The sequence below is a fragment of the Podarcis erhardii genome (assembly GCF_964252035.2).
Source record: "Podarcis erhardii genome assembly, chromosome: 14".
Lineage (NCBI taxonomy): Eukaryota > Metazoa > Chordata > Lepidosauria > Squamata > Lacertidae > Podarcis > Podarcis erhardii.
Genome location: NC_138503.1, coordinates 8,987,576 through 9,014,534, shown reverse-complemented (window position 1 = coordinate 9,014,534; position 26,959 = coordinate 8,987,576). Strand labels below are relative to the sequence as shown.

The 26,959-nt window shown below is 41.2% G+C and overlaps 2 protein-coding genes across 3 annotated transcripts in view; one reads left to right on the top strand and one right to left on the bottom strand.

The window, feature by feature from the left end:
- CD276 (CD276 molecule) overlaps positions 1 to 718 on the bottom strand; it is a 66,667-nt gene extending 65,949 nt beyond the window's left edge. The window contains exon 1 of the mRNA XM_081839282.1: positions 570 to 718. The gene's annotated coding sequence lies outside the window, so the exon portion shown is untranslated. The remainder of the gene's footprint in view (positions 1 to 569) is intronic.
- A 559-nt stretch (positions 719 to 1,277) lies between these two features.
- The window catches only part of NPTN (neuroplastin), a 49,083-nt gene continuing 23,401 nt past the window's right edge, over positions 1,278 to 26,959 (top strand). The window contains exons 1-4 of one of the 2 annotated variants that reach the window (XM_081839176.1): positions 1,278 to 1,673; positions 14,126 to 14,473; positions 23,153 to 23,324; positions 25,822 to 25,916. In XM_081839176.1, the coding sequence (XP_081695302.1) occupies positions 1,577 to 1,673; positions 14,126 to 14,473; positions 23,153 to 23,324; positions 25,822 to 25,916 (712 nt within the window). In that variant the 5' untranslated portion in view covers positions 1,278 to 1,576. The remainder of the gene's footprint in view (positions 1,674 to 14,125; positions 14,474 to 23,152; positions 23,325 to 25,821; positions 25,917 to 26,959) is intronic. The other variant, XM_081839177.1, reaches the window with a different exon arrangement.

Below are 26,959 nucleotides of genomic sequence, written 5' to 3'. Positions count from 1 at the left end.
ACTGCATCATGCTTTATTTGAGGCCACTTTTGGAAAATGCTTTAATAGTCTAAGTTTCCCCAAGATGATTATTTTCTATTTACAGTTTACTTATTCTGTAGTAGGAATCATTCAGTCCTATGAGTCTCCACCCAGCCTACCTTTCCCCCTGGAATTTAAGAGTCCTGTAGGACCAGACCAAGAACCAACACTGAGCGTAGTCTCCACAATTGCACACACATTCTTATTTGATGCACAATGATATTTATTTATTTAGCAAAGCCGTCGTGAACAAGTCCTCACCTGCAGCTTGATGTGGCCAAGCTCAGGCACAGGGTTGCTGCTCACCCCAGTCAGGACCAGTCCTACCATTAGGCGGAGTGTGACAATGGCTCGGATGTTGGCAATGACAAGGAGTCAGCAAGATGTTGGAAGACTGTGCCTCCTAAGCTACCTGGTTGCTCTCAGGTGCAAAATGCTGTCTGGTTGAAAGAATGCTGTCTGAAGTAAGAGCCCATTGCCAATTCAGGCAGCTTCTATGCATGAAATTGGGAGGTGGGTGGGGGGAAGAGAGAGAGTCAGAATCTTACCCTTTGCCTCAAGTCTCTTGTCAGATGCAGCTCCGCCCCACAAATCCAGATGCCAATTCGGTTTGTTGGAGCCCAGATCTCCCCCCCCCAACCGACCCCTCTCCCCAATAATGATAAGCCATATAAAACACACAGACGTCTGCTTGCAGGGCAGCACCCCCGCCGCCACCCAGCGCCTTCATTTCCCAGTCGTGTATACAAATACATTCACATGATCTCACGCCAGTTTGCCACGGGCCAGATCTTCCTGAGCATCTGTGCAGAGCCCCGGATGAGGTCCGCGGGCGTTTCTGCGGTTGGCCAGTTCCTCATTTCTTCCTATTGCAGAGTTTTTTCTCCCACTAATTCCTCCCTCTCCCTATATATCTATATATCTATATCTATATCTATTTATGGGGGTTGGGGTGTTTTCAGAGGAATTAGTGGGAAGAAAATATCTAGGAAAATATATTAGTGGGAGGAAAAGATCTAGTTTTTAGAGGAATATAGTGGGAGGAAAAATATATATATATTTCTTTGGAGGCGGGCGGAGGCTGCAGCCGCCGCCTCTGCACTTGCTCCAGAACCGGTTCCCTTCGCCTCGTCACGTGCCCCCCTGGGAAAAAAGCACCGGGAGGCGGAGCCTCCGCGCCCTCGCCCCGCCCACACGCTTCCCTCAAGCCCTGCAGATTCCACCCTTCCTCCTCCTCCTCCTCCTCGCGCGAGAAGTGGGGGCCCAAGTCTCGCGAGGCTCCGGCGCTGCGGTAGAAGGAGCTGCTCGGCTGCACTGAGGCGAAAAGGGAGGGAAAAAGGCGGGCGAAGGCGACGGGAAGGACGGCGGAGAAGGAACCTCGCCCGGCGGCGGCGGAGACCGAGCGAGCGGCTGCTGCTGCTGCCTGAGCGCCCCCACCCGCCGCTCTCGCGCTCCTTCATTCCTCCTCTTCCTCTTCCTCCTCCTCTCATTCTCTCTCTCTCTTCCCTCCCGCCCTTCCTTGCCCTCCTTCTCCTCAGCCGGCTTGCGGACCGGGATGCTGCTGCGGGGCTCCGGGCCGCTCCCCGCGGCTCTCTCCCTCCTCCTGGCCGCGGCGGGGAGCCTCTTTCCGACGCCGGCCGGCGCGCAGAACGGTGAGAGAGGGCGGCCGGGGCCTGTGAGGGGAGGGCGGGCGGCGGGAAGCGAACCCGAGAGCGAAACCCGCCTGAGGCGGTGATTGACAGGCGCGCGGGGGAAGGGGAGGGGGCGCCTTGGTTCCGCGGCGGGGGATGCCGCAAGGGGTGGGAGGTTGTCGCGCGGTGGGCGGGGCGTTTCAGGTGTGTGGGGTGGGGGGAGGAGCCAAGGGAGGGGGATGGGAGGAGCACCTCCCTGCGGGAGCTGGGTTCAAATGCTGGCTCAGCCCACTGGATTCACTTGGCAGTGACCTTGGGCCAGGCGGCCTCCCATTCATCACTCATTCTGGTGGTTCTGCTTTAGCAGGGTAGTTTGTTAGCTTGGGGCGGGGGGGGGGGAGGGCCGGCAAGCCTGGGTGGGGGGGGGGTGTTTCCGTAGACTGGGCAGTGGGGTGGGTGTGGAAGAGAAGGAAGGGGGGTGAGCAAGAGATGACCAAAGGGACGTGGTTCCAAATTCTGCTGCAGGAAGGGACCCCCACCAGGTGACCTTGGATCAGACAAGCTCTATTGTTATAATTATTAATGCTGTTTACAGTGGATTCTTATTATTAATTTTTTAAAAATACCGACTGCTCACTGTTGGGGGGGGGATACTTTATGGAAGGTGATATACAAATGCTTTAAATTAAATATATGTATATAAAGAGCAGTTTTGTTCTATCTTGTAGAGTTCTTTGTAAGAACAATAAGGTAATTGCCTGAAGTGCATTAAGCGTGCTCAAGGACTGCTGATAATCAGTGTGGCAGAGTGGTTTGAATGTTGGCCTGTGACTACGCAGACCCTAGTTCAAATTTCCACCTTGCTGTATAGCTTCCTGACTGACCTTTAGTTGGACTGTGTCTCTCATCTCCAATATAAGGATAATAACTTAGAGGGCTGATGTGAGGATTAAAGGGGGGAGGCAGGGCAGTGTGTCCTGACCTAAGTTTATTGGAGCAGAGGGAAGGGGAAGAATAAAAATGATATAAACGAAAATGGCAGCTGAGAGAATATGAATTGTAGAAAGCTGTGAAGAGGGAAGCCTTGGGGTGGGTCAGGGAAGAGAGTGGAAGAAGAAAACCAAGGATCCAAAACATGTAGTCATGAGCTACTCCAGATGGCCAATGAAACTGCTGTTTCACAGTCTGGTGAACATGATAAGGTAGGGATTGAGGGAACTTGCAATAGGTTTTTGGCAGAGTATGTCAATACATGCTTAATGAGTGAGCACTTCATAACGCTCATACAGCCTTTTGTTTTCTCCCATCATGAGCTTTTCGTTTTGATAATTTGTCATAGTACCTAGCGTATCAAGTTAGAAACAGAGGGCTGTTAAAATCCTTAGATACATCTAATTCTAAACCAAAAGGAGTCTGTAGGTGCAAGCTTTAGGTAGCCATTCCTCCCTCTTGGGGTGTGCCACTTTGAACAGTGTGTGCTTCTCCTGGTACTTCTCTATCCACCTACTGCATCTTTGGTTTTCTTTAAATGATTTATAATGCAATTGCTTTTTTAGTTTCTTAGCAACTAAAGCGTTCTTTTGATAGGTCTGTGATGGAAACCCTGGATTTTTTTTCTTTCTAAAGAGTGCTGTAAGAAATCTAGCATTATATATGTCTCCTCCTTGACATTGGTTTGCACCAAGTGCATAATGATTATTAGTGAAGCCAATAGAGCACAGGTTGATTAAAGGCAAGTTTAGCATACTTGAGAAGGCTGAGCATGAACATGTATTTAGACATAAAATCCAGTATCATCTTTGCTCAGTAGGTGTGTACTTGTGGGGCAGTATTACATGATAAAAACAGATTTAAGTGAAATGGCATTGTAAACTGTTTTATTGGTGTAGAAGCATAGGTTTTTTCCCTAGCATGAAAAATATATTTGAATGGACAGTATCTTCTAATGTTGCACAATGGCTTTTTGGGTAGCCTTTTAAAGAAGTCAAATGACCCTGTGTATGAATATTTTTTGTCTTGCTATGTACAGCAGTTCGGTTACTGTGTTTTTCCTGTAATTTGGGCTGTTGGGTTTTAGCTTAGGTGAGTACTTAATTTCTGAACCTTGACTCAGACAATCTTGTTGAGAAAAAATTGGCTAGCAGAAGGAAGTAAGAATGGAAGAGAAGCAATGCCTGAAAATCTGGACTAGGTTAGTGCAACCCCATTTAAGGTAGAAGAGAATTGTAGGGTTGGAGACATGGATTTGGAAATAAGTGTAGAAATGTCTCAGAAAATTAGTGGGAACTTGTTCCTTATATAACTTCACAGTTGTGTAATTTGGCTATATTCTATTTCTGTCAGACATGCTGCCTGACAATAAAGATCTGGAGATTTTTATGCTAGCTGTTTTCTGAAGTGTTCATCTTTTATGCCGTCTCTTTTGTTTAAGTGAAATGAGGTGAACAGTCTCTTCACATTTGAGTTAAATGATGAATGTGTCTGTAGGCTTTGAATAAAGTGATGGCATTTGACTTTGTTAGGATAAAATAGACTGGACCTCTGCAAACATTCGCTTTGTTATAGTGAGCAGATGCCTGTAGGAGAGGCAATATATTACTTCATGGAAGGGGAATCAGGCTGAAGAAGCCCTGTGCCTGCATTCAAATGGCTGTAGTTGGACTTGAAAACCCCCCGTTGGCATGCACAGTTCATAAAGCACAAGTTTTGTATTTTTTGTGCTTGGAAGAGAAGAGAAGGGTTTCAAATTCTTTATTGCAGTGATTAGGATGGTTATTAAAAGTAAGAATGCACTCAGTTCCAAGAGTGGCTGTTCTGAAAGTTAACTTTCAGTCTTCAAAAAACATCCAACTGCTGAATAAGTCCTTGCCTTAATTAATATAAAGCTGCCTGCCATTGTGAACCTCTTAGTATTGCAGACATTGGCACCTGTGATGTGTAGATTGGATGAATGTGGTGTGCCCTCCGCTTTTATTTTATTTTATTTTATTTTATTTTATTTTATTTTAAGTAGGCTTCCTCAACCTTGACCCTCCAGAAGTTTTGAGACTACAATTCCCATCATCCCTGACCACTGGTCCTGCTAGCTAGGGATCATGGGGGTTGTAGGCCAAAAAACATCTGGAGGGCTGAGGAAGCCTGATTTTAAGTGTGTTTCCCTGGTTTTTAAGCTGGAAACTTTCCTGGAGTGAATTATAAAAATCAGTGGTAAGTTAGTCCCTGCCCTCAGGCTTTTTCCTTCAGTGGGTTAGGTTTTTCCTATATAACCGATGGCTATTTAGATTGCAGCTGGAAACTGCCTGAAGAACCTTGCTGCCAGTAAAGCCACCATAATTTTCTCATGTACACACCCCTGTGAAAGTAGAACTGGAAGTCAGTAAAGACTTAGAGTGAACAGTAAAGCAAAATATTCATTTGGATCTTTCAGCTTGTGTTCTTGTGAGCCATGTACAGCAAAGATAAAATCACCACTGAAAACCCACAATATGGTGCAGGCAACCAAGTTGTAGGACAAATTGTAAACTTTAGAATACCCTTATCAGTTGGACTTAAATAACAGAACCAAGCACTGATTTGAACAGAAAATATTAGCTCTGTTTGCTTTCCCAATATTTTAAAAATATACTCTCCATTCTTCTTTGGGACAAGTCTTTGATGTAGACATGGTTTATTTCGCATTTGCTAGTAGTTACTTTTAGGAAGGAAAAAGAAGCTACTATGGGCTGAGGGTGGCTCTGAGAGTGGAAGAGTGTAGGCTTTCCTCCTGTGCCTTGCAATCTGTGATACCACAACAATTTGCAGAAGAGGGGCTGCTGATACCGCACTGCACTCAAGCGTTGCTGATACAGGCAACCCCAAGTTTACATGGGTCTTGTGTTCTGGGCCATCACATGCTTTTGTGAAATCACCTGTAATTGAAAAAAACTCTGTAAAAGCCTGCAAACAACCTGTTTCTCCTATGTTCTGTCCTTTCAATGGCATCTTTTAGGACATTTCTGGGTCACTGCTGGGTTCAGCACTCTGCATGTGCGCGCAATCACACACATATTGGTCGTGTCTAAAATGGCGGCCTGTACCATCTGGCTAGTACTGCAGTTTCTAATACAGTTTCTAATGCAGTTTCTAATACAGGTGACACTGGGTTCTAGTAGACCTGCTACGGCTCTTCTAAAGCCTTGGACTTAGTCCTTTTACCTCACTGAGTGTCTTGTCACTGAGGTGAAGTCCAAGCTATTCTGCCCATAGCTGTTTTCTTGTGGAACATCAGGTTTGCCCCTAGACTGCCAGCACTGATGGGGCAAGAGGCAATGATCTGGATGTCTCCTTGCTGAGGCAACCTTCCCATATGCTTTTGCAGTATCTGTATACATTTTCATGCCAGTATCTCTGAACTGAAATGGACTATTAGACCCTCTCTTTGTGCATTAGTATTTTAGTTAACGGTCACTATCAGATGCTGCTGTTTGTTTTTCTTTTTCCTATTATTAACAATAATTGGAAGATTACAATTCTCATATTTTTGCCTTTGGTTGTTGTCATATTGAAATGAATTTAATTATTGTCTTTTGTTTCTAGCTGGAAAATAACCAATTGAATAATTTTTTAAAAAAACAAACAACAATCCTGTGCACACAACTTTTTATAACTCCTGAAGCTGGTGATGATTTTGCCTATGCAGATATTATAATTACAGCATCGTATTTCTTTCCCCTAATTTGTCTGGATGACATGGGTGTGATCTAGCCCCTATGTAGTTTAATCTTTTTTTTAAATAATCTCTAATAAAACTCTGCTTGAGAACACCACTTGTCCAGACTGGTCTGTTCAGAAATCTCTTTGTTACTACAGTACATGCCAGTGATACTGTATTATTCTCACTGGCTTGGACTTGACTCATTACTGAATTCTTCAAGGCAGAACATTTGATAATCAGCTAAGTAAACTGATTAGAGGTTTTGATGATTAAGCAGTATATAAATTCTGTTAAATAAAACAAATAAAACAAAAGAACTATAAAATGAAAGCTTAATAAATAAAACAAAGAACTATAAGAATTATAAATGGGCCCTGGTTTTCAACCCACTCTATCCTGGTCACTTCAGATTCAAAATACTATATTGGGGTACTGTGCATTCTATCAGCACTGTTTTAAGTTCTACTGTTCAAAATGAGATCAGAATATATCTTTGGTTTTGAAGGTGTACAAAGTCAAAGTAGACAGCAAAATTATGTACAGAGTTCAGCTTTGGATACTGGAGATGAATTCAGATACCACTTCTAACTAATGTATCTAAGCAGCATACAGTGAAATCAATACAGTATATGCAGTGAAAATAGGTTAAGATAAAGATCCCAGTTACAAATATATAGAAATGTATTAACACCAGAAACAATGTGTGAAGAGATTAAAGTACAACTGTGGTTAAACCTTAATCAGAAAAGGCTTGTGTAAAAAGGTTACTAATAAAAGTCATTTTGTGGCTTATATGCATAGGGTGTTCCATAAAGGGAACTAGCCAGAAAAGGCCCTGTGCCCCTTTCCTGTCTGCTGCTGCATTTGGTGTACCCAACAAAGATTCTCCAGCTGAATGTAGTGAATGGGCAGGGATGTGGGGGGAGAGGCAGTCTTTCCAATAACCATCTGTGACCAATGTTAGAAACTGGGATAGAAAAGCTATTTGTCACGTGGCTCCTGGAACCTAGGTTATAGGACCAAAAACTGAATGGCTAGTGGTCACACCCCTCCCCATGCTGCAGCACTTTCTGTTCGTTTTTTCATGGATAATTTATTTGGTTCTTTTTGCTGTTTGTGGTATTTGGAGGGTTGTAACTAGCCATAGCAAAACAGGCCACACACAGAGCACAGTGGGACTTAAATTTAGGCACATATAGGACAGTAACACCCAATGAAATTCATGGTTGAGTGGGGATTTGAATACTGGTCTCCCAGGTCCTGGTCTTACAGACACACTAACCACACTGGCTTTCATTGGGAAGAACCTTTCTCTTTCTTTTTGCAAAGTCACCGCTTCTGTGATAGGTAGAGCTGCCAGTAAAGGACATTGTCTCATTCTATCCAGTCATGCCCATGTAACATGATTATTTTCAAAGTTCTCAAACTTGAAGCATGCATTTGTTCTTTGGAAGCACTATTGTGGATGTGGGTGGCCCTGTGGCCTGAACCACAGAGCCTTTTGGGCTTGTCGATTAGAAGGTTGGTGGTTCAAATCCGCGCAACAGGGTGAGCTCCCATTGCCCTTTCCCAGCTTCTGCCAATCTAGCAGTTCAAAAGCATGCTAGTGCAAGTAGATAAATAGGTACAACTGCGGTGGGAAGGTAAATAGCATTTCCATGTGCTCTGGCTTCCGTCATGGTGTTCCGTTGCGCCACAAGCGGTTTAGTCATGCTGGCCACATGACCTGGAAAGCTGTCTGTGGACAAACATTGACTCCCTCGGGCTGAAACGAGATGAGTGCCGCACCCCATAGTTGCCTTTGACTGGACTTAGCTGTCCAGGGGTCCTTTTATTGTACCTTTGATTGTAGCCTCCCAATATGAATCACTAGAACACATTTGCAAGCTTTTTCAAAAGTTTGAGATCTTGTTTCAAAAATTAAAATATACCGTTAATAAGGCATTTATTTATTTAAAACATTTCTTTCCAGCTTCTCATCACCCAAACAACCCTACAGCCGGTTTTGTTAAAATAAAATTCTTAACACATAATGCAAAGCAGGTAGGTCAGTTAGCTCAGTTATGCTGATTTTTTAAATTAAAAGATTCAGAATTATTGTTAGCATTTTTAAAAGCTCTGAGAGTAACTGGAAGTAAAGAATTTTCCATAGTTCCTTTTAAACTCGCCCCCCCCCATGAGTTGGATATCACTCTCTACTATTTGATTGGGTGGTTGACAGTATTTCAGAACGGTTGCACATCACAGGATACACAGGAGGGTACCTGGGGTCCATGTAAGAAAACTAATACCGCTCTGTGGTGCCAGTGTAGTTGCTTCCAAACAGACTGTGCCAAAAACCACAATAGTTTGGCCGTGATTGTTGGAAGTGATAAACCTGAACTAGCAAGCATGATTTGCATTAACTATACAGTGGTGCCTCGCAAGACGAAAATAATTCGTTCCATGAGTCGCTTCGTCTTGCGATTTTTTCGTCTTGCGGAGCGCGGATTCCCTGGGTATTAACGGTTTTACGAAAAAGGAAGCAAACTCATAGGGAAATTCGTCTTGCGAAGCACCTCGAAAAACAGAAAACCCTTTCGTCTAGCGAGTTTTTTGTCTTGCGAGGCATTCGTCTTGCGGGGCACCACTGTATTTCGGCATGATTGAATTGACAAACTATAGTTATGGTTGTTGCTGTGACTCTAGATGCTTTGTTTGGAAGCTCGAATGTTACTTGCATTATGGAAGCTGCTTTCAGTCTCTTGCAAAGTGGCATGAAAATGTTGTAAACAAATTGTGCATTGATTCTCAGCTATGGGTAGTGTGAACTGTGGCTTGCCATGGAATAAGCCACGGTGATAGGCTATCCAGAAAGCTGGGCAAAATGCTAATAAAGGCAACATGTGTATAAAATGATCACAACAGACTGGTGAAGAGTAAGAACTAAATTTGCAAAAAGTGAAGGCTCAGTGGAATATAACTGATCTATAAATATCTTTTAGGGAACAGCACAAATTAAGGAAGGGAATTACTTTGTCTCAGAAGTTGGTAGGATTGGAAAGGAGCAGGATTGAAAGAAAAGCAAAATATGATTTAAGATGAACACCAAAGTTCAATTCTCTGCTTCTTCAATACTGAAACCCAAAAGTTGGATCTCTTAAAAAAGAGAAGTAAAGGAGAGGGGTGCTACTATAAAGGGTGTGACACACAGGCCAAAATCAAATCAAATCAAATCAACTCTAAAGAAGAAATAAGGCAGCTTCTGTCTGCAGGAAAGGAGGGAAGGCGCCAAGAGTCACACAATACGGAAGACAGACCCATTACAATTGCTTATACTTTGATGGAGGAGTCTCACTTGTCATAAATACAAGATAATAGTACTGGAATACAAAGCCCTACATGGCTTGGGACCCAGGTGCTTAAAAGAGTACTTTCCCCAATACCAGCCAACTCAGACCTACACTGGGCTTCTTTGGGAGGAAGGAAGGATATAAATGGAGACATAGCCATCATCATCATTTTTAATTCCTCAAAGGAAAAAAAGAGGCACAGGGTAAGGTGAGCACTGCTGGGCCTGACCTAGAGTTCCATCCAGCTTTTCTTCTCCCTACCACCACACAGAGCACCTTCTGCTTTTGCCAGGTTTAGTTTATCTCCAGGTAGGGCTGAGAAAGACCCTTGCTTGAGACCCTGGAGACAGTATTGCCTGTCAGTGAAAACAATACTGAGTTTTGATAGGCACCTGTAGCCTGACTCGGTTTAAGGTAACTTCTTTTGTTCAGAACTAGTGCACGTCTTTCATTCTGTTTCTGGCCAAAGACCTACCGTATGTGTTGCATAGAGGGGGCATGTGTACTGCTGAGTTGGGGCTATTGCCTCTGGTGATTTGATTTGCAAGGGCCGGAATCTATGAAGTCTTAGCATTCTTGGCATTTTTGAACTCTTCCTATGTCTTTAACAGCCGTCATGACTTAATTTTTTAAGTGTGTAGCACTAGGTTAGGGCTTTGTTTTCAGATTTCAAAATGATGCTTCAGCTTGGCAGTGTTTCTACCACATTCAATGAGAGGATGTTCTTGCTGCCAAACTGCGAGCATTGCTTCCTGCCACGTGCTGGGCTTTCCTCAATCTCTATCCCGATGCTGACTGGGCTGCTTAATTGTCACTTACAGTGCTGACATTAAAAACATTACTGAATGCTTTTGGAGAAGTTCAGTTTAGCCTTCTGTGCTAAATTAAAATATGAAAAAAGAATAAAAGCAGTCTATGTAGACGAGAATGAAAATGAACCCAGATTCCCCCAACCATTTAGAGGCATATTCATTGTTATTTTTAATTATTTGAACGAATTGCCTTGAGTGTTAACAGCTTCCAACAACCTGTAAGTCCATATGACAAGTTTCTACTAGCCCTTTAGTCCACAGCACCCCATCACACACAATTCAGAAGAGCCTTCTCCCTTATGCTCTGTAGAGGCTTATACAGGTGGCTTCAGTAGGCAAGAGAAGATGGGAAACTTTCCTTCTGTGAACTTCCTTAAGTTAACTAACTTTTAAGATCCAAGCTTATTGATGCTAGAATGTTGCTGTTTCATTTCTGTGTGCTGGCATAGAAATATCACTTTGGAGGCTGATATTTACTCTTCTCATTGGTCAGGCATGGCTTGACAGAGTCCTGGAGATTGTGGTATTAATGCATGCATATAAACTGTTTTTAAACAATACTCACTTCTGATTTAAGGAGTTGCACTTCAGCCATATAAGTTGCATAAGTATTTATGAAATGTATTAGAAGTAATTGAACTGGTGCCTAAATCATATGCAAAGGTTAGTACTTGAGCTGGAACCTAAGAGATGAAAAATACATTTGTGTTTATATTTAGGCTATGTATATTTTAGCAGCTTCTTCAGAACTGAATGGAAATGGCTCAGCATGATAGGAAAGCAGCACAGGCATGTATTATGTTTCTGCAGCATTAATGTTATCCAGAAAAGCTCTCAGTAAGATGATACCTTTTTGTCACATTATAAATTTATTAAGAAGACATAATGTGACCCAGTTCATGACTGGCTAGGTAGAAATTGAGAACTGAACCACATTATGTTTTAATGTTGGGATTTATATTCGCATTGGAGGACCTTTCATCCTTTTGTTCTGCTAATAAATACAAATTTTAAACAAATTACTCAAACTTCTGCTGAATTTATTAAAACCCCAGCATAATGTTTAATTTTTAATAAGTCAGAATGCCAGCCATGGTTCTTGCATGAATGTGTATGTTTGGCAAGTGACTAAATTGTACAATATTGCAGCGTTCCTTTCCATTAGAAGATAAACAAATCTAAACTATCAAGAAAAGTACAGAGGTTGATGTCTTTAAAGTGATCCAGACTTACTTAACAAGGAGTTTTTGACATACTGCCTCGAGTTACCATGGAGTGCGCCTCTGGGGGTGAAGTCAAACCGCTGTGTTAGCAGGGCCAAAGTGATCACCCCGAGTGGCAAGCGGAGGTCCTGGGCTGCCCAGATGACAAGACCTCACTCTCTCACTCTCACTGATGTAGTCCAGAGGAAAGCAGAGTAATACATTTGGTGCCAGCTTGGCTACAGGAGTTGCAAAGAGTAGGTTTCCTAATATATGCCTATATTTTAAAGTCTGGAGACTGGGGAAAGCAATCTGAAATACCCAGTCCATAGGCTTGGTATTCTAATATCAAGAGTAAGACTATGGGAAACTGAACATGTAACTGTTGCTACATAATAGTGTATCTGAAGAAGTGTGCATGCACACGAAAGCTCATACCTAGAAATAACTCAGTTGGTCTTTAAGGTGCTACTGGAAGGAATTTTTTTATTTTGTTTTGTACATAATAGTGTGTGTCTGTGGTTTGGTTGGAAGGATAGCTGCTGGAATGTGAATGTCTCATTTTTGGTACTCTTCAAAGAGAACTAGGCAAACGCTAAGTTTCAGAGCTGCTGGGAACAAGCAGATTCAAAGAGGGAGGAGATGGGTAGCATCTCAGTTCACAATATGCCTTCAGGCTGCTGGTTGGGTGTTGAGGCACAGGCTCATGGCACAAATAGGCATATGCTAATTTGTAAGTATAGATGCTATTATAGGCTGATTTTCAGGGAGAAATCCACCCTGTGAATAACATTTTTTCATGAGTTTAAAAAAGAGAAGAGGAAGGAGATAAATGGCCCTGTGCAAAAAACCTGAGTCCCTGGGGCCATCCACTGACAACACCCCTGCTTCTAGGGTATAAAAAATGTTGCAGAATTAGAGAGCTGCTCTTACTTGTTGATATGTGCTGGACGATAGGTTAGCCAGTGAGCTTCATGTTTAAGTAGGGATACGAATTGTTGGTACTTGTGGTGGTGTCATATCCAGTAAAACATTTTTTGGAATAGTATCTCACTGGTTCTCTAGTTTTGCATGTTTTCTGGTATTAGCTATTGTTTTGTAGAATGATAGCATGTCTTTAAAGACAACTTTATTATACTGCAGGAAGTTGGCAACAAACAATGTTCAGGTTTTGTCAAGCCGAGGAACAAGACTAGCATGGATGTGCAGGAATATGGAAGCAGGTCACAGGGAGCCAGAGGGCAGATAGATGTTTGACCCAACCCAGCACATTCCTTTGAAAAAATGGCCATCTGACAAAACCAACTCTTAGAAGGGCTATGTAGTTCCTTCACAAACATATGTATAACAGTTCTCTTGAACTTACTTGACAATCCAGTTTATGGGCCTGTTTGAATAAAAGGAGTGTAACGTGATATTTGGATTTTATTTTATGGATTTTTTTGTCAAAACAACTTTACATTGTATATGTGAAGAATAATTAGGGCTTCAGGTTTTTCCCATGTGTGTAGCACTGAGTGGAGTTGACCCTGGTTGTAACTGTTAGTAGCTGGTTCTTTAGGACTTGATAACTGATACAGAGCTCTAATAAGTCTCTTTACATAGTTTGTGTGATCAGTCTTCCCTAGAAATCTGTGTATGGAGAATACCTTTTAAATCTGTTCCACTTTTACCAAAATTGTTTAAAGGAAACTGAATATCATGAATAATGACCAAGATTTTCAGAGAGCTTGTCTAATATATACAATTACATAGAATTCATAAATTAAAAACATTGTAGCATGACAACTTGTGTAATCTTTTTTTAGATAGGTTCTGTGGAACAATAGCTTTTAAATAAATGTAATATTATATTCTTTGTACTGGTAGGATTGCAACTTAGAATATCTGGCTGTTGGCCATTGCAGGAAATTTAGGTCACTTTATATCTCTGAATTCCTGATACATCATGTTGAGGTCATAGCAGAGCATTTCTTATGATGGACAGCTTTTCCTAATACCTGTGTTTAAACCCAAAAGTTGTAATAAGAGAATGTATTTGTGTTCAACAAAAGCAATTGTTATTGAAGTATTATTTTATATGCCCCGCTAGCCATTTGTTAGGCATTTTAGAAAGTAAAGAGAAAATGTGTGCATTTTCCAGATGCAATATTTTATTCCAATCCAGTTTATTCTCATAGACAGTAAAATTGTTAAAACCTGATGCCTCATCTGCTGAGAGCTCAGCTTTTTGCAAGGTTGCAAACAAAATAAAAGCTTTCTGCAAGCTATAAGCTCTGTCTCTTTTCTTCTAAAAGTCATGTAATAGCCGCTATTGCAGATGAGCATGTCTTTCTTTGTTTTTCTTTTCTTTTCTGCAATTCATTTGCTTTATTCTTTATAAGATCTGTTTTCTGCTGGTCTGTCACTACATTTCTGCTGCCCCTCCCTCTAGCTGGGTTTGTCAAGTCGCCCATGTCAGAAACTAAACTCACGGGGGACGCCTTTGAGCTGTACTGTGACGTGGTTGGGAATCCCACTCCAGAGATCCAGTGGTGGTATGCTGAAGTCAACCGGGCTGAATCTTTCAAACAGCTATGGGATGGTGCTCGAAAGCGCCGTGTCACCATTAACACTGCCTACGGGGTGAATGGCGTGAGCGTGCTGAGAATTACTCGCCTTATCTTGGAAGACTCTGGGACTTATGAGTGCAGGGCGAGCAACGATCCCAGAAGGAATGACTTGAGGCAAAATCCTGCCATAACGTGGATACGAGCCCAGGCTACCATAAGCGTCCTTCAGAGTGAGTTCAGCACCCTACAGTGGTAGTACTGTAGTATCTAGAGGCAGTCAAGTGACCCTTACCCCTCCTGTGACCCTGGTATAACCCACCCATTGTCTTTGTCACATTTTTTGGTTTTGAACCCAAAACTATTCCTCTGGTTGTAGTGCTTTACTGTGTTTGCCACCTTCTTACTGTGTCTCCTCCTTCCTAGGATCAAAGGACTGGGGAGAATCTCTGGAACTGTCTTCTAGTTCCTCTGTGAAAACAAGCCCAGTATTGGATTGTTTGTTACCTCCCTTTTACTTTCTATATTAGGCTTCCTGCTATCCTAATGCTGGCTTCTTCATTGAGTGCCTTTCTACTTTGTGTTGTTCCCTGATCTAACCATTTCTAACCATTTTTTTTCTTTTGTTGGGATCTCGTGGAATGCCTTTCTTTTTCACATGATTTTGAGTTCATAGACTTCTGTATAAATCCTTCCCATTTGAATTCTGTTATATGTGAAAGCCTGGATTTTCCCTTCAAGTCACAGCACTTTACTTTTATAAATAGCATATATGTATATGCCCAGACCTCTCAAAAGTTGGTCCTTTGATTACTGATGCAGATGCTTTTGCCCCAAGATATAAAAGTGAGTCATTACTTATCATGTAGAAGTGGTAGCCAAGAATCTCCCCTTTCTCATGCTTGTAGCGTGCGTTAAGCATCTTTACATGGAAAGCTGAATGATAGTGGGCCTGGTCTTATTATATGCCATGTGAGCTGGGTCCTTAATGGCTCCACTGTACAAATGACAGGTAAATCAATTAGACAATGCTATAAAGTAAGCAGGATAGAACTGACACATACACATTTCATTTGCAGTGTTAAGCTACCATTGAGCCGTCCATCTTGTAACAAATTATATATTTTGATAGAAATTTATGCTGAATTTTTACTCAGTCAGATTGTCTTAAAATATTATTTACCTCCCTCTAAGAATTGCTGCTGTGTCCCAAAGCATCACATCCTGGGCTTCCATTTTGGTTTTCTATTGCAGCTTAGATGACACATACTCATGAGACTCTACACTTGGAGGGAGTGCCCACAATAACATAAAACACTTTATGCTTCCATTTATTATTAAACTGTATTCTGATCTCACCCAGTGTTTTGGAAAGCAGTCTTGCAAACCCGGTGTCCCCAAGCTGTGACATTTTGATCATTGGTTTAAGAGCATGCATCCTATTCCTGGCAGTGGTAGATAAACCAGAAGTAGATGATCAAATACTGGGTTGATTGTATTTATTGATATTATTTATTTATAAGAATTTTAAAAGAATGTTAAAGCAGGAAGAATCAAGTGTCTTTCACTGCTGAATGGAATGATAACTTGTGATAAACACAACGTTTTGGCTATAGTAAAATGTTGATGGATAACTTGAAGAACAGAAAGTCCTCTCACAGTTGCAGGATTTAAAATGGGCATCTTCTTGTTCAACTTGGTTTCATTTAATGTATTTGGCCACCACTTCCTTTAAATTAATATTGGCAGTATTTCCTGATTCCCTTCCGTGAATGGCTCCTTCCCTCATTGGGAATGGGTGAGCTGTGGCAGAGAAAATAACATGCCCAAGCCAGCCTGTAAGTACAAGGATGAGCTGGGATTTACAGTGAAGAACTGTCAAATATGTATTGTGTACATTTTCAGCTATGAATATTTTCACGAGCCAATGTTAGAAAAAAGGCCATTCTATTTTCAGTCTTCTCCTGTAAAACAGGCAATTATTGTAGTGAATATGTGAGAGAGCAGAGCCAGTTAGAGAATGGAATTTGGTCTCCGAAATAACCAAGATAAAATATTGGTTAAGGTTATTATTATAACCTTTTCATATTATCTTTCCCATAGATCCCATTTCTCATTTGTCTTGTTCATCAGAAGAGTTATAGCACTATTCTGCTATGTCTCCCACATCAGCTCATGCTAAGCTGACAACCAAATTAAAATTATAAAAGTCTACACCTACCAACCACAGTCTTCAGTTCAGACCTGCTTGCTGTCCAAGGTTCTTGGAAGGATACTCAGTTTGTTTCAGGGTCTGAATCTGCTTTGTTCCCCAGCCTCCAGTTCACTATTGGGAAAATAGAAAATGGCTATAGCTTTTGAGAGAAGTGGGTGACGTTTTAGCCAATTCACTTGCCCTTCCATTCTGGATAAAGCTTTTCAAATGCAGGCAAATAGGTCCAAGGCCTTTTTGTATTAGGCAGTTGTGAAATTGGACCTTTTTCCAGCAAGAAATATTGTAACTTTATTTTGTGTAGGAGTTGGGTGATATTTGCAAGCAAGGTTGCCAGGGCATAAATCCTGCCAAATTTCAGAAGAGCAGCTGCAGTGATTGCCCTACAAGCGTAGCTATCACAGTTTTTTGGTGTGTAAAAAAGAAGGAATTCTTTAATTTCCCCTAGTGTTTTATGGAAAGTTGGTCTAAAAATTGCAGACACAAAAGGTGCTCCTGGGTCAAAACAAAGAAACAAACAAAACATTCAAATTGCAGTTGAATCGTTTCAGGGACTTTTGTGCTAGGCAGCTTTCAAAAATTGATTTTGAGGAGGAAGAGTCTAAAAGGATGAGCTATCCAGGTAAAGTCATTCACTTTCATTACAAGCTAAACTTGTCGGTTACAAAGGAGCTTAACCCCCTTACATTCTGATGGCTTGGGGAAAATTATTGTTTTGTTTGTTATTATGTTACATATTTTTGTGTTTTTGTACTGTGAGCTGCCCTGTGATCCTCAGATTAAGGATGGTATATAAATTTAATAAATAATAGGTTTTGCTTTTGCAATGCTGCTCCCCCCCCCCAACGTTCTCACATTTTCCTTATATATGATAAACCTGGAGACATACTTTTGTTTTCAGTAGATCCTCACCTGCAGCAAAAGTAGATGTCTGGATTGCTGAGGTACCATGAAGCTTGTCAGAATTCATTTTTCTGACTTGAATGCTCTAGCACCAATCCCGCTTCACCTCAGACAAACCTCAACTCCATTCACGGTACCCCAGCTTATGATTCATCAAAATCTAATGACTCCTGAACAAGCTCCTCCAGTTTACCTTAGAGAGCATACAGGGTTTGTGATGCAACATTTTTGCTGCCGTTTCTTCCACCTGAAAATTTTGAGCCTTTGTTTTTCTTAATTTATAGTCCTTAGCACAACCTATTTGCAAACTTCATTCCATAATGTCTGTTAAAGTATAGCTTCAAGTTTCCTATCTTAACACAAAAATAGAACAGTTCTAGAAAAATAGTCACACACAAAAAAATTTGTAGAAATAATTACTTCATTTAATATTGCAATTTGTCTGGAAAGAGCATATGAGTGAGTAATGTAACATCTGGGTTTGTGTGTACATATCTGTTGCATAGACATGTATTTGGGAGGGGGGAATGTGTATGTGTTTCGAGAACATAGTAGCTGGGAATGTGGATGGGAGGAAGTGAAGTATGCCAAAGAATCTCAAAGGGTAAAAGAAGAATCTGGCATGGCAGAAGGTGTCATGCTTGTGTGAAATTCGTATGTTGATGAGTGTGCAGTTATGGCTTTCTTCTTTTCTAGGCACTTCTTCCTTTAGCTCACCAGCATTTCTTTCATTTCTTCTCATCATACCATTGGAAAATAACTAGCCTTAGTTGCTGTGGTCCCTCTGCCTGAGGAATAGAGTCTTGGGTAGTCCAGGCCAGAAAGTACACTTCTATACAGTGCTGTCATGGTCTTTTACAGTAGTGTCTTGTCAGTAACATACAGTACCTGCTTCAAAGAAATGTACATTTTAGGGTCAACAGTGAGTAATACCACAGTAAAAGAAATGGTTGGAGCTACAAGCCTAGCAAGGGAACAAATGTGGGTACAGAGTTCTATGGTTTAAGTGTAAGAAAATACTGTGTTAAATATAGCGTGGAAGGAAGAGGTGTTGGTCAAAGAAGTGCACATCCATATAGGGTGAAGCAATAGGGTCACCATTAGTTACAAATAGGTTCTAGATAATGTGTAGTGGCTAACATAGGCAGGCAGGCAGCTTGGCTGACAAGGAACTGATAAAGCCAAAGCTTCAGTTGCATTCCCCAGCATACCTACTTAACAGTGCTGCTTTGCCAAGACAGTGACGAGCAAGACAATATTGTAGTTCTCTGTAATAGAGTTGACGTAGGTAGATGCCAGACATTTTAGGCCCTACAAAGACAGGAATACACACACAGAAGAGGACTGTTTTGTTCAGAGTAGACTCACTGAAATTAATTAGCATGACTAAGTTAGATCCATTAATTATTGTACATCTATGCTGAGTAAAACTTAGTCAAATATCACGCTCCATCTGTTTTGCCATTGTCCAGTTTCTCTGTTATGGATTACTTGGGTTTCTGAAATGCAGTTTTCAGTGTTGTGTATAACTTTCATATAAACTCAAAGCACAAAGTTTAATACTGTACGTCAGGAAGATATGCTTTGTGTTCATTTGTAACTTTGATACTTATGCTTTATAGAGCATTTGAAGGGTGTCCCAGTTATGTAAAACTGTCAGTGATGTGGAAACATGTAAAGCTATCTAAGGTAACAGCGCTTGTAGTAAAAAAAAGACATTAAAAGAAAGCAGCCAGCATATTGCGTTGGATTACAGAATCTTCCTACATGAAATGGAAAATGGCTCTATGTGTCAACATACAAGTCATGAGTAAAGCTAATAATGTAGATGGTAAACAATTTGATTGGGATATTTTGACTTACAGTACTGGCTTCATGTTTTGAGCTCAGATTTATAAATATGCTTCTTTCCAATTATGGTAATTAGAATCTTCCAAAATACAGATAACAACCTTGTGACAAAACAATGCTAAAAAATCCTTCTGCAGTTTAAGCTGAATAATTCCAAGAGACAAACTAGTAACTATGCCATTTGATATCTCCCAAAGTCTTGTGCATCTTTACTCTGCCCCCTTCCTTCTGCTTTGGTTTCCACGTTTTCCTGCTTAACAGTCACTCGAACATTGTTCATACATTTACAACTTTTCCTAATAGAGATCTGGGTGTGTCCTTTTCAAATATTGATAGTGCATCATTTTTTACATGCAGTAATAACTGGCTCACCAAGTATCTTTGATCTAGAACTGCTATTCATTTTATTTTTTTCTTATTGCTTCAACTGTATGAGTGAGTTTGGTTGATCACAGTTTGTGGGTAGCAAGAATGTGTAACCTTTTAACATCAAGGTAACAGCACCTGAAGAATGGAGCTGGGAGGACATTTAGTTCTGCTCTCATCTTCCGTTGAGTTTTAGATTTCTGGTGTTCAGGTTGCAGTAGGAAAAGCATAACAAATAACTTGCAATTTGGGAGAATGCAATATAGCTCTATCTCTTGGACTTAGAGGAATCCTGGGAAATACCTGCTGATTGCTCTGAATGCTGCCCTTTGACAATCACATGTTGCCAAATGAAAGGAAAAGGAAAATATTTCCTAATAAAAGTATGTCTCCTAAATATCAGTCTTAAAATAAATTATGAACTATAAACCAGATTAAAACACACTTTCACCTTTTATAGAGTTCTTGTTCTCCTCTTTAATGAAGTCTGCATAATAGCACCTGTCATAGCACCAAGGGAGGGGCTTCAAGAGGATCCTGCACTAGAAACCCTGTTTGGGCCACAGTTGTACCTAGATCAGTTCCTACATATGATCCTAAATTGGGATAGAAGTTCCACCACCACCTTCCATTCCCTGAAAATAATTTCTGAGGCATCCCCCCTACCATCTCCTTCAACTCCCCCGAATTGTGCCCTTACCTTTTGTGCTTCTCAGTCTCCCTCCTCACTGCTTGTACTTTCTCCCCACACAACAGTCAACCAGAAGTAAATGATTATCCATATGGGCAATGTCATTCTAGGTCTCCCAGTCTCTCTCACAGCTTTTTTTAAATTCCACATTATAAAATAATGTGGATTTGTGTATTACATGAAATGAGAGACTGGTATGAAAAGAGGTGTTTAAAAAATAGACGTGCTACTTGCTTTTAAAAGTGTTTTGCCATGTTATAACCCTGTGGCCCTTATACATGAGTAGCTGTAGCTTCAGGACAGAGTTGATGGGCCAATACATTTTAATGCTGAACAGGATATAGAAAATACAAAAACTTTATTTTAAAAATCTAACTTATTCTGACATTTACTATTTTTCTTAAGGGAAAGGCAGGCAGACAGGCAGGCAGCTGGGTAGGAAAATAAATGAAACATTTAAAACAGTGCAATTTCTCACTGTAGACTGGCAAAAATGACAGGTTTTGTTAATGGAGGCATAAAATGCAAACTACTATTGAAATAATTTTTCTTCCTTTCAGTTAATACGTTGCTTTCAGAATGTTTATGCAGATGGACCTTTTAAATCTTCTCTGATGTGATGTCAGACCATATTAAAGCTGGAAACAAGTTTTGTAGAACCTTTCAGAATAAACATTCATTGCTGCCTATTAGCACTTCATAGTAATAAAAGTAAAAACAGTGCTATTTTTCTAGGAAAAAGAGGTTCCTGAACTCACCCTGTTCTCTTATAATGCCAATGGCGCCCACCTGAGAGGTGCAGAACAGAATTCTGTTGAGTTCCGACTGAAGAAAAAAACCTGAATAAAAACATTGGGAGACCTGATTATGGATCTCCTATGCCTTGTATATAGTAGCCCCAGAGCCCTGAAGGGCTCAAAAATCCAATAAAAAAATCTACACACTGCTTAACTGCCATGGCTAGATTTATTCTGGAAATGTCTCAAAAGAATGTCCTTTTTAACATAAAAGTATAACGAAGAGGGATCAGAAGAACTCCCATTCTTTTTTCCTTTGAATGTTGAAATGAAAACTGTTATTGGGAACTGAACTTGATGCACTTCAGTTCTATGGTATATAAAACTTAGAGTCCCCATAAACCAAGGCTGTGTTTGTAAGGACACTTCACTATATATAAATTGTTGTTCACATATCCTCTGTTGTAATTTCATGTTGAATATGTGATGCATTAGTATGCAAGCACCAGTTTTAGTTGCACACTATAAAATACAGTGTGGATGAACCCATAATTGCAAATTTAAAAAGGTAAAGGAACAATGTTGGAGGGATCCAAAATGATATCACAATATTTGAGGTTAGGTACTGGAGCAAATGGATTTGTTCCATGCCCGTTTGGTTGAACTAGTTGCTGCTTGTTCCAGAGTAACCTCTTTAGTCCTAGATACTGTGTGGGGTTGTTCGCATGTGCATATGCATGCAAACATATTTTTCTTCTATTTCTATCATAACCTGCCACGTAATTTTAAAACAAAACACCAGGGTGTGGCTGTGATTTAAAGTGGTGCATTGATCTCTCTTAGATTGTATTATGATACCATAATACAATCTTGGTATTTTTAAGTTATGTAAGTATTATATGCAATCTAAGTGTCTGATAATGACATGATTTTCTTCGTTAGCTTCTTGGAAGTTTGGCATTGGCAACTCAGTTTGGAAAACTCTATACAGGGATTTAGCAGAGACACAGCTTATTGTGCTTTACTGATATCTTTAATAGGATATTTGCCTGTTTCAGCAACAGCATTTTATCTATAATGGTGTATATGAGAGCATCCAAAATATCAGTAGTATCCAACTATTGCGTCCCATCAGCACAATGATTTATGCTTGTACAACTCAACTTTCAAATCCTCTCTTCCCACTGTGCACAACCCAATTATGATCCAGAACATGGGTAGGCAAACTAAGGCCCTGGGGCCGGATCAGGCCCAATCGCCTTCTAAATCCGGCCTGCGGACGGTCCAGGAATCAGCGTCTTTTTACATGAGCAGAATGTGTCCTTTTATTTAAAATGCATCTCTGGGTTACTTCTTGGGCCTGCCTGGTATTTTTACATGAATAGAATGTGTGCTTTTATTTAAAAGGCATCTCTGGGTTATTTGTGGGGCATAGGAATTCGTTCATTTCCCCGCCTCTAAAATATAGTTTGCCCCCCCCCCACAAGGTCTGAGGGACAGTGGACCAGCCCCCTGCTGGAAAAGTTTGCTGACCCCTGATCCAGAGGGTTAGGGAAACCCCCAGAACAGATTTATGGGGCATGTAGGGTGAGGGCAGTTCCATTGCGCAAGTGTAAATCCTTGGGCTAATGAAACAAGTTACTTAGCGCTATATTGGATACAACTCTGTATTTTATTTTATTTTAGTGGAATAGGCTGAATGTTGCTTGCATAAATGAGGATGAAGGTGTTTCAAACTGATGTTATGTGTACATGTCAAAACTTCACAATGGTGAATTGGCTATTACTTGGATGGAGCTTATTTTGCTTGCATAGCTGTTAACTATGCCTCTTCCACTGCTGAGTCTGATAAGGTGTAAATGTTACTAACCTTAACCTTACGTGTGATTATATTAAATATGAGAAACTCCAGAATGTATTTCATTCTTTTCTTTTTTCCCTTTTCATATAGGGGGACTGGTCCTTGTTGCCTTTCTCTGCTGCTCAGCTGTTCGCTGTATGACTTTCTTGATGTCTCTTAAGCTAGTGAAGCTGTGTTCCATGTGTAGTTCTCTTCCCTCTCCCAGTTCCTCTGCCATTTAGTTGTGATGTGTAGAGCATTTTAGTGTGCAGAAACTGATTACTCTTCTTTTTAATGTACCTTCTTTTTTAGAGCCCAGGATCAATGCCAGTAATGATACAATCATCATTCCACAATCTACACCTCCCATCACACTACAGTGCAACCTCACAACATTTCCCAGCCCTCTCACTGACAGCTATTGGGTGAAAAATGGTGTAGAGATTTCGGATACTAGAGAGAACACAGACACTACTCAGTACAGGTAAGCCTTGAAGTGGCTTTGGTATTGTCCCTAAAAAATGAATGAAGCTACAGTATAGCTAAACTTTTTCCAGTGAAACTTGACATGTGTGGCTAATAAATTTTAGGTGACATTTAAGACTCATTACTGTGGATTCATGTTGAGCATTATGTTATCAGGAGTAATGTTCAAAATAATACAGTTTCTGCTGGCCAGAAGTTGTGTTTTCTGTGTTGTAAATATTCTTTTTTGTATAATTTATCTCATCTTCCTTTAATAATAAGAGTAAACTCTGCAACATAATTACATGCAAACCTCCTCAGTTTGTAGTATGTGTAGGACTCATATAGAATTTGAGTTACCTTGGTGCAGTTCTTTTAAATTGTACCATGTGAGAAGTCCAATCTAGGCAATACTATATGCTAGGATTGCATATTTCTGTTCTATGCTCCAGATCAGGCAGTTGGGTTGTTCTTTGTTCCAACAGTGGATCAAATCTAGAGCTAGCAGTTGCTGCCCAGTTTTTTGCAGCTTATTTCAAGGTTTGGTCCATGCTTAGAGCATAGTACTGACAGATCCTTGGGTACCTTTAGCTCCTGCTATAGAACTTCTAAGGGTGTACTCCATTTTATGGTGATTTAAAGGGGTATCAGCCTTGCTTAGAAATAGTAGCTACTTCCTTGCTACTAGCATCTTCAACATGGCAGTGACTTCACACAAGAGTATTGTCTGGTCTTCATGATCATTGGGGCAACGTATAGTATTTGTCAGTGTTTAAAATTCAAGTATATGGATCTGTGCCTTGAGTTGCAATATATATTAAAGTTGGGTAATTTTGCCTGACTCAGCACACTTAATTTTGAGTTTAAGACTAGAAGCTAGAATACAACTTGGTTAGCACTGTTGGTCACTTTAGAAACATTCATATTCTAGTCCTTAACTTCAGAGCAGGGGAAAACAGTCTTTTTAACTGATGTGTGCTTAATAACTACAGTATATCGCTGGGGGGGGGGGATTTAGTGGATGTGAAATTGATTAAAGACGTGGTGATCTGGAGTGAGATTGTGGTGTGAGCAGATTATTATGCAGGGCTGCTGCTTGTAAAGCTCTTCAGAAGTTGCCAAAGCACCCGAGTGTGCTCAGTACCCACAGGATACTGGCTGACTGGAAAAGGAAATTGAAAACCACCTGGGAGTGGTATGGTGTGTCATGCAGGAGAGTAGGACTGACTGAAACAGTGAACAGGAGCACTTATGCAACATTTTGTTAAAATTCCCAGTTGTCTTCTGACTGTTAATATCTACAGAGGAGCCCCTGCTTTAAACTTCAACCAGCACAGGGGGTTCTGCTTTCCACATAGCAGAACTTTCTCATTTGTGGCATTGTATCTTTGAGAGACAAACGGTTTGTCAACAAGGATCTATAAAAGCACTTACCAGATTGCTAGTGATGCCCATAACTCATAAACTACAGTGGTTCCCCGCAAGACGAACGCCTCGCAAGACGGAAAACCCGCTAGACGAAAGGGTTTTCCATTTTGGAAGCGCTTCGCAAAACGAATTTCCCTATGGGCTTCCTTCGCAAGATGAAAGCCCATAGGGAAATCTCCGGGACAGCGGGGAAGCGCAGCGCGTCTTCCCCACTGTCCTCGGACCTCCTCCGAAGGCTGGTGGCAGGAGGAGGTCTCTCCGCCCCACCGGCAGCCTTCGGAAGGCTGCTCCGAAGGCTGGCGGTGGGGCGGAGACCCCTCCTCCCGCCGCCAGCCTTGGGATGGCTGCTCCGAAGGCTGGCGGTGGGGCGGAGAGCCCTCCTCCCGCCGCCAGCCTTGGGATGGCTGCTCCGAAGGCTGGCGGTGGGGCGGAGACCCCTCCTCCCGCCGCCAGCCTTGAGATGGCTGCTCCGAAGGCTGGCGGTGGGGCGGAGAGACCTCCTCCCGCCGCCAGCCTTCGGAAGGCTGCTCCGAAGGCTGGCGGCGGGAGGAGGTCTCTCCGCCCCACCGCCAGCCTGGCAAGCGGTCTCCATAGGAACACATTAATTGATTTTCAATGCATTCCTCTGGGAAACCGTGCTTCGCAAGACGAAAAACTCGCAAGAAGAAAAAACTTGCGGAACGAATTAATTTCGTCTTGCGAGGCACCACTGTAGTGAGGTTGCTCTGCAGAAAGGTAGGGCAAGTGATTTAAAATCACTCTTAACCATCTTGAACACTAGAAAGGTTTTATTTAATTTCCCACCAAAGCATCTCCCAGTAAGCTACATTAAACCAACAAGCAAATGCACAAAATTAGAAAAGACCCCGCTTTAAATATGTGCCATGCGTAATTATTTGACTCCTGCATTTTCTTGTGTAGAAGAAAACTTAAACTATATGTAACAATCATTTTGGAGTGGTTTAGATTCACTTTTTTCATTCACAGAATGAACCAGAGACGATTGAGCTATTGCTTCTCAGCAACCAGAGTTGATTTGTTACCAGTTGTGAGCTAACTATCTGGATCCACATTTCTTTTCTTTTCAGAATTCCAAAGCCCAGAGCAGATGATTCAGGGGAATATTTGTGTGTGTTCGTATTTGCGGGTTCCCCTGTAGCAAATGCCACTATAGAAGTGAAAGGTATGCCTTTATTTTTATTTTCTGCTTCCTTTTTTAAAAAGCTTAATTTCTACTAATTGTTTCTTTGTATCACTATTCTTGAATCACTTTATTTAGTTCTTGCCATCTCACAGTTGCATCTTACTGCATCTTCCACACATGTCTCAACAAATTTGGATTGTCTGTTGAATTGCTTAGTCAAATTGCCCACAAAAAACTTTGTATTCTTAGAATAGTGTGTATTGTTTCCTTGCTGTACTCTTTTACCCTGCTTAATGGGCTGCCCACCATGTTGTGTCAAAACAATTTTCCTTGCTGCTAAGCATCAGTCTCTCCAAGCTTCAGCTCTCTTCAGAATGTCTTTCCTTGTAGAAAATGTCCTATCTCTTCTTAGGTTCAGAATAGAGTTTTGGGTGGGGCCAGTTCAGGAGCGAATGTAAAAGACTCTCCTGTTAAGAACTTATTGTGCATGTTCACTGGGTCTAGAAGAGAGTGTCATACAGTATTGCAGAAGTCCAATACTCTGTGAATCCCAGGCGCTCCCCCTTCTCTGCCCCACAGCATTTCAAAGGAGCTCAAACTACTTTCTCTTTTAAGAGAGGCAGAAAGTAATTCTACAGTACTGTGAAAAGCTTGGCATGACAAGTCATCACTACCTTGATGCTTAAATGGTGATCATTTAGAGCTGTAAAGAGCAATAGGGCACAGAACATTAAATCTGGTCTCTAACTTTGAATCGTAAATGTTACACATAGCAAGTTGAAAAAGTTAAGTACACTGTTGCCTATAGATTTTGTATTTATCCACATGACTGCTTAATCATTACCAAGTCTAAATTAATAATTCTCTCAATTGCTTGCACAGTGTTCCCATCTGGCCCCAGGGACTGAAGTTCCCCATCTCTGCTTCAGCACAGTGCCATTTACTTTCTTAATTTTCTCTCTACCATCTGTAGGTTCCCGTCCCCCTTAAAGTTTAATGGTTTGTTTCATCCTCCAGCACCTTCTTTCTTTCCCTTTCTTGGGCTCATCAGCTGATTTTCATGCTTCTAACAGTCCTACTTT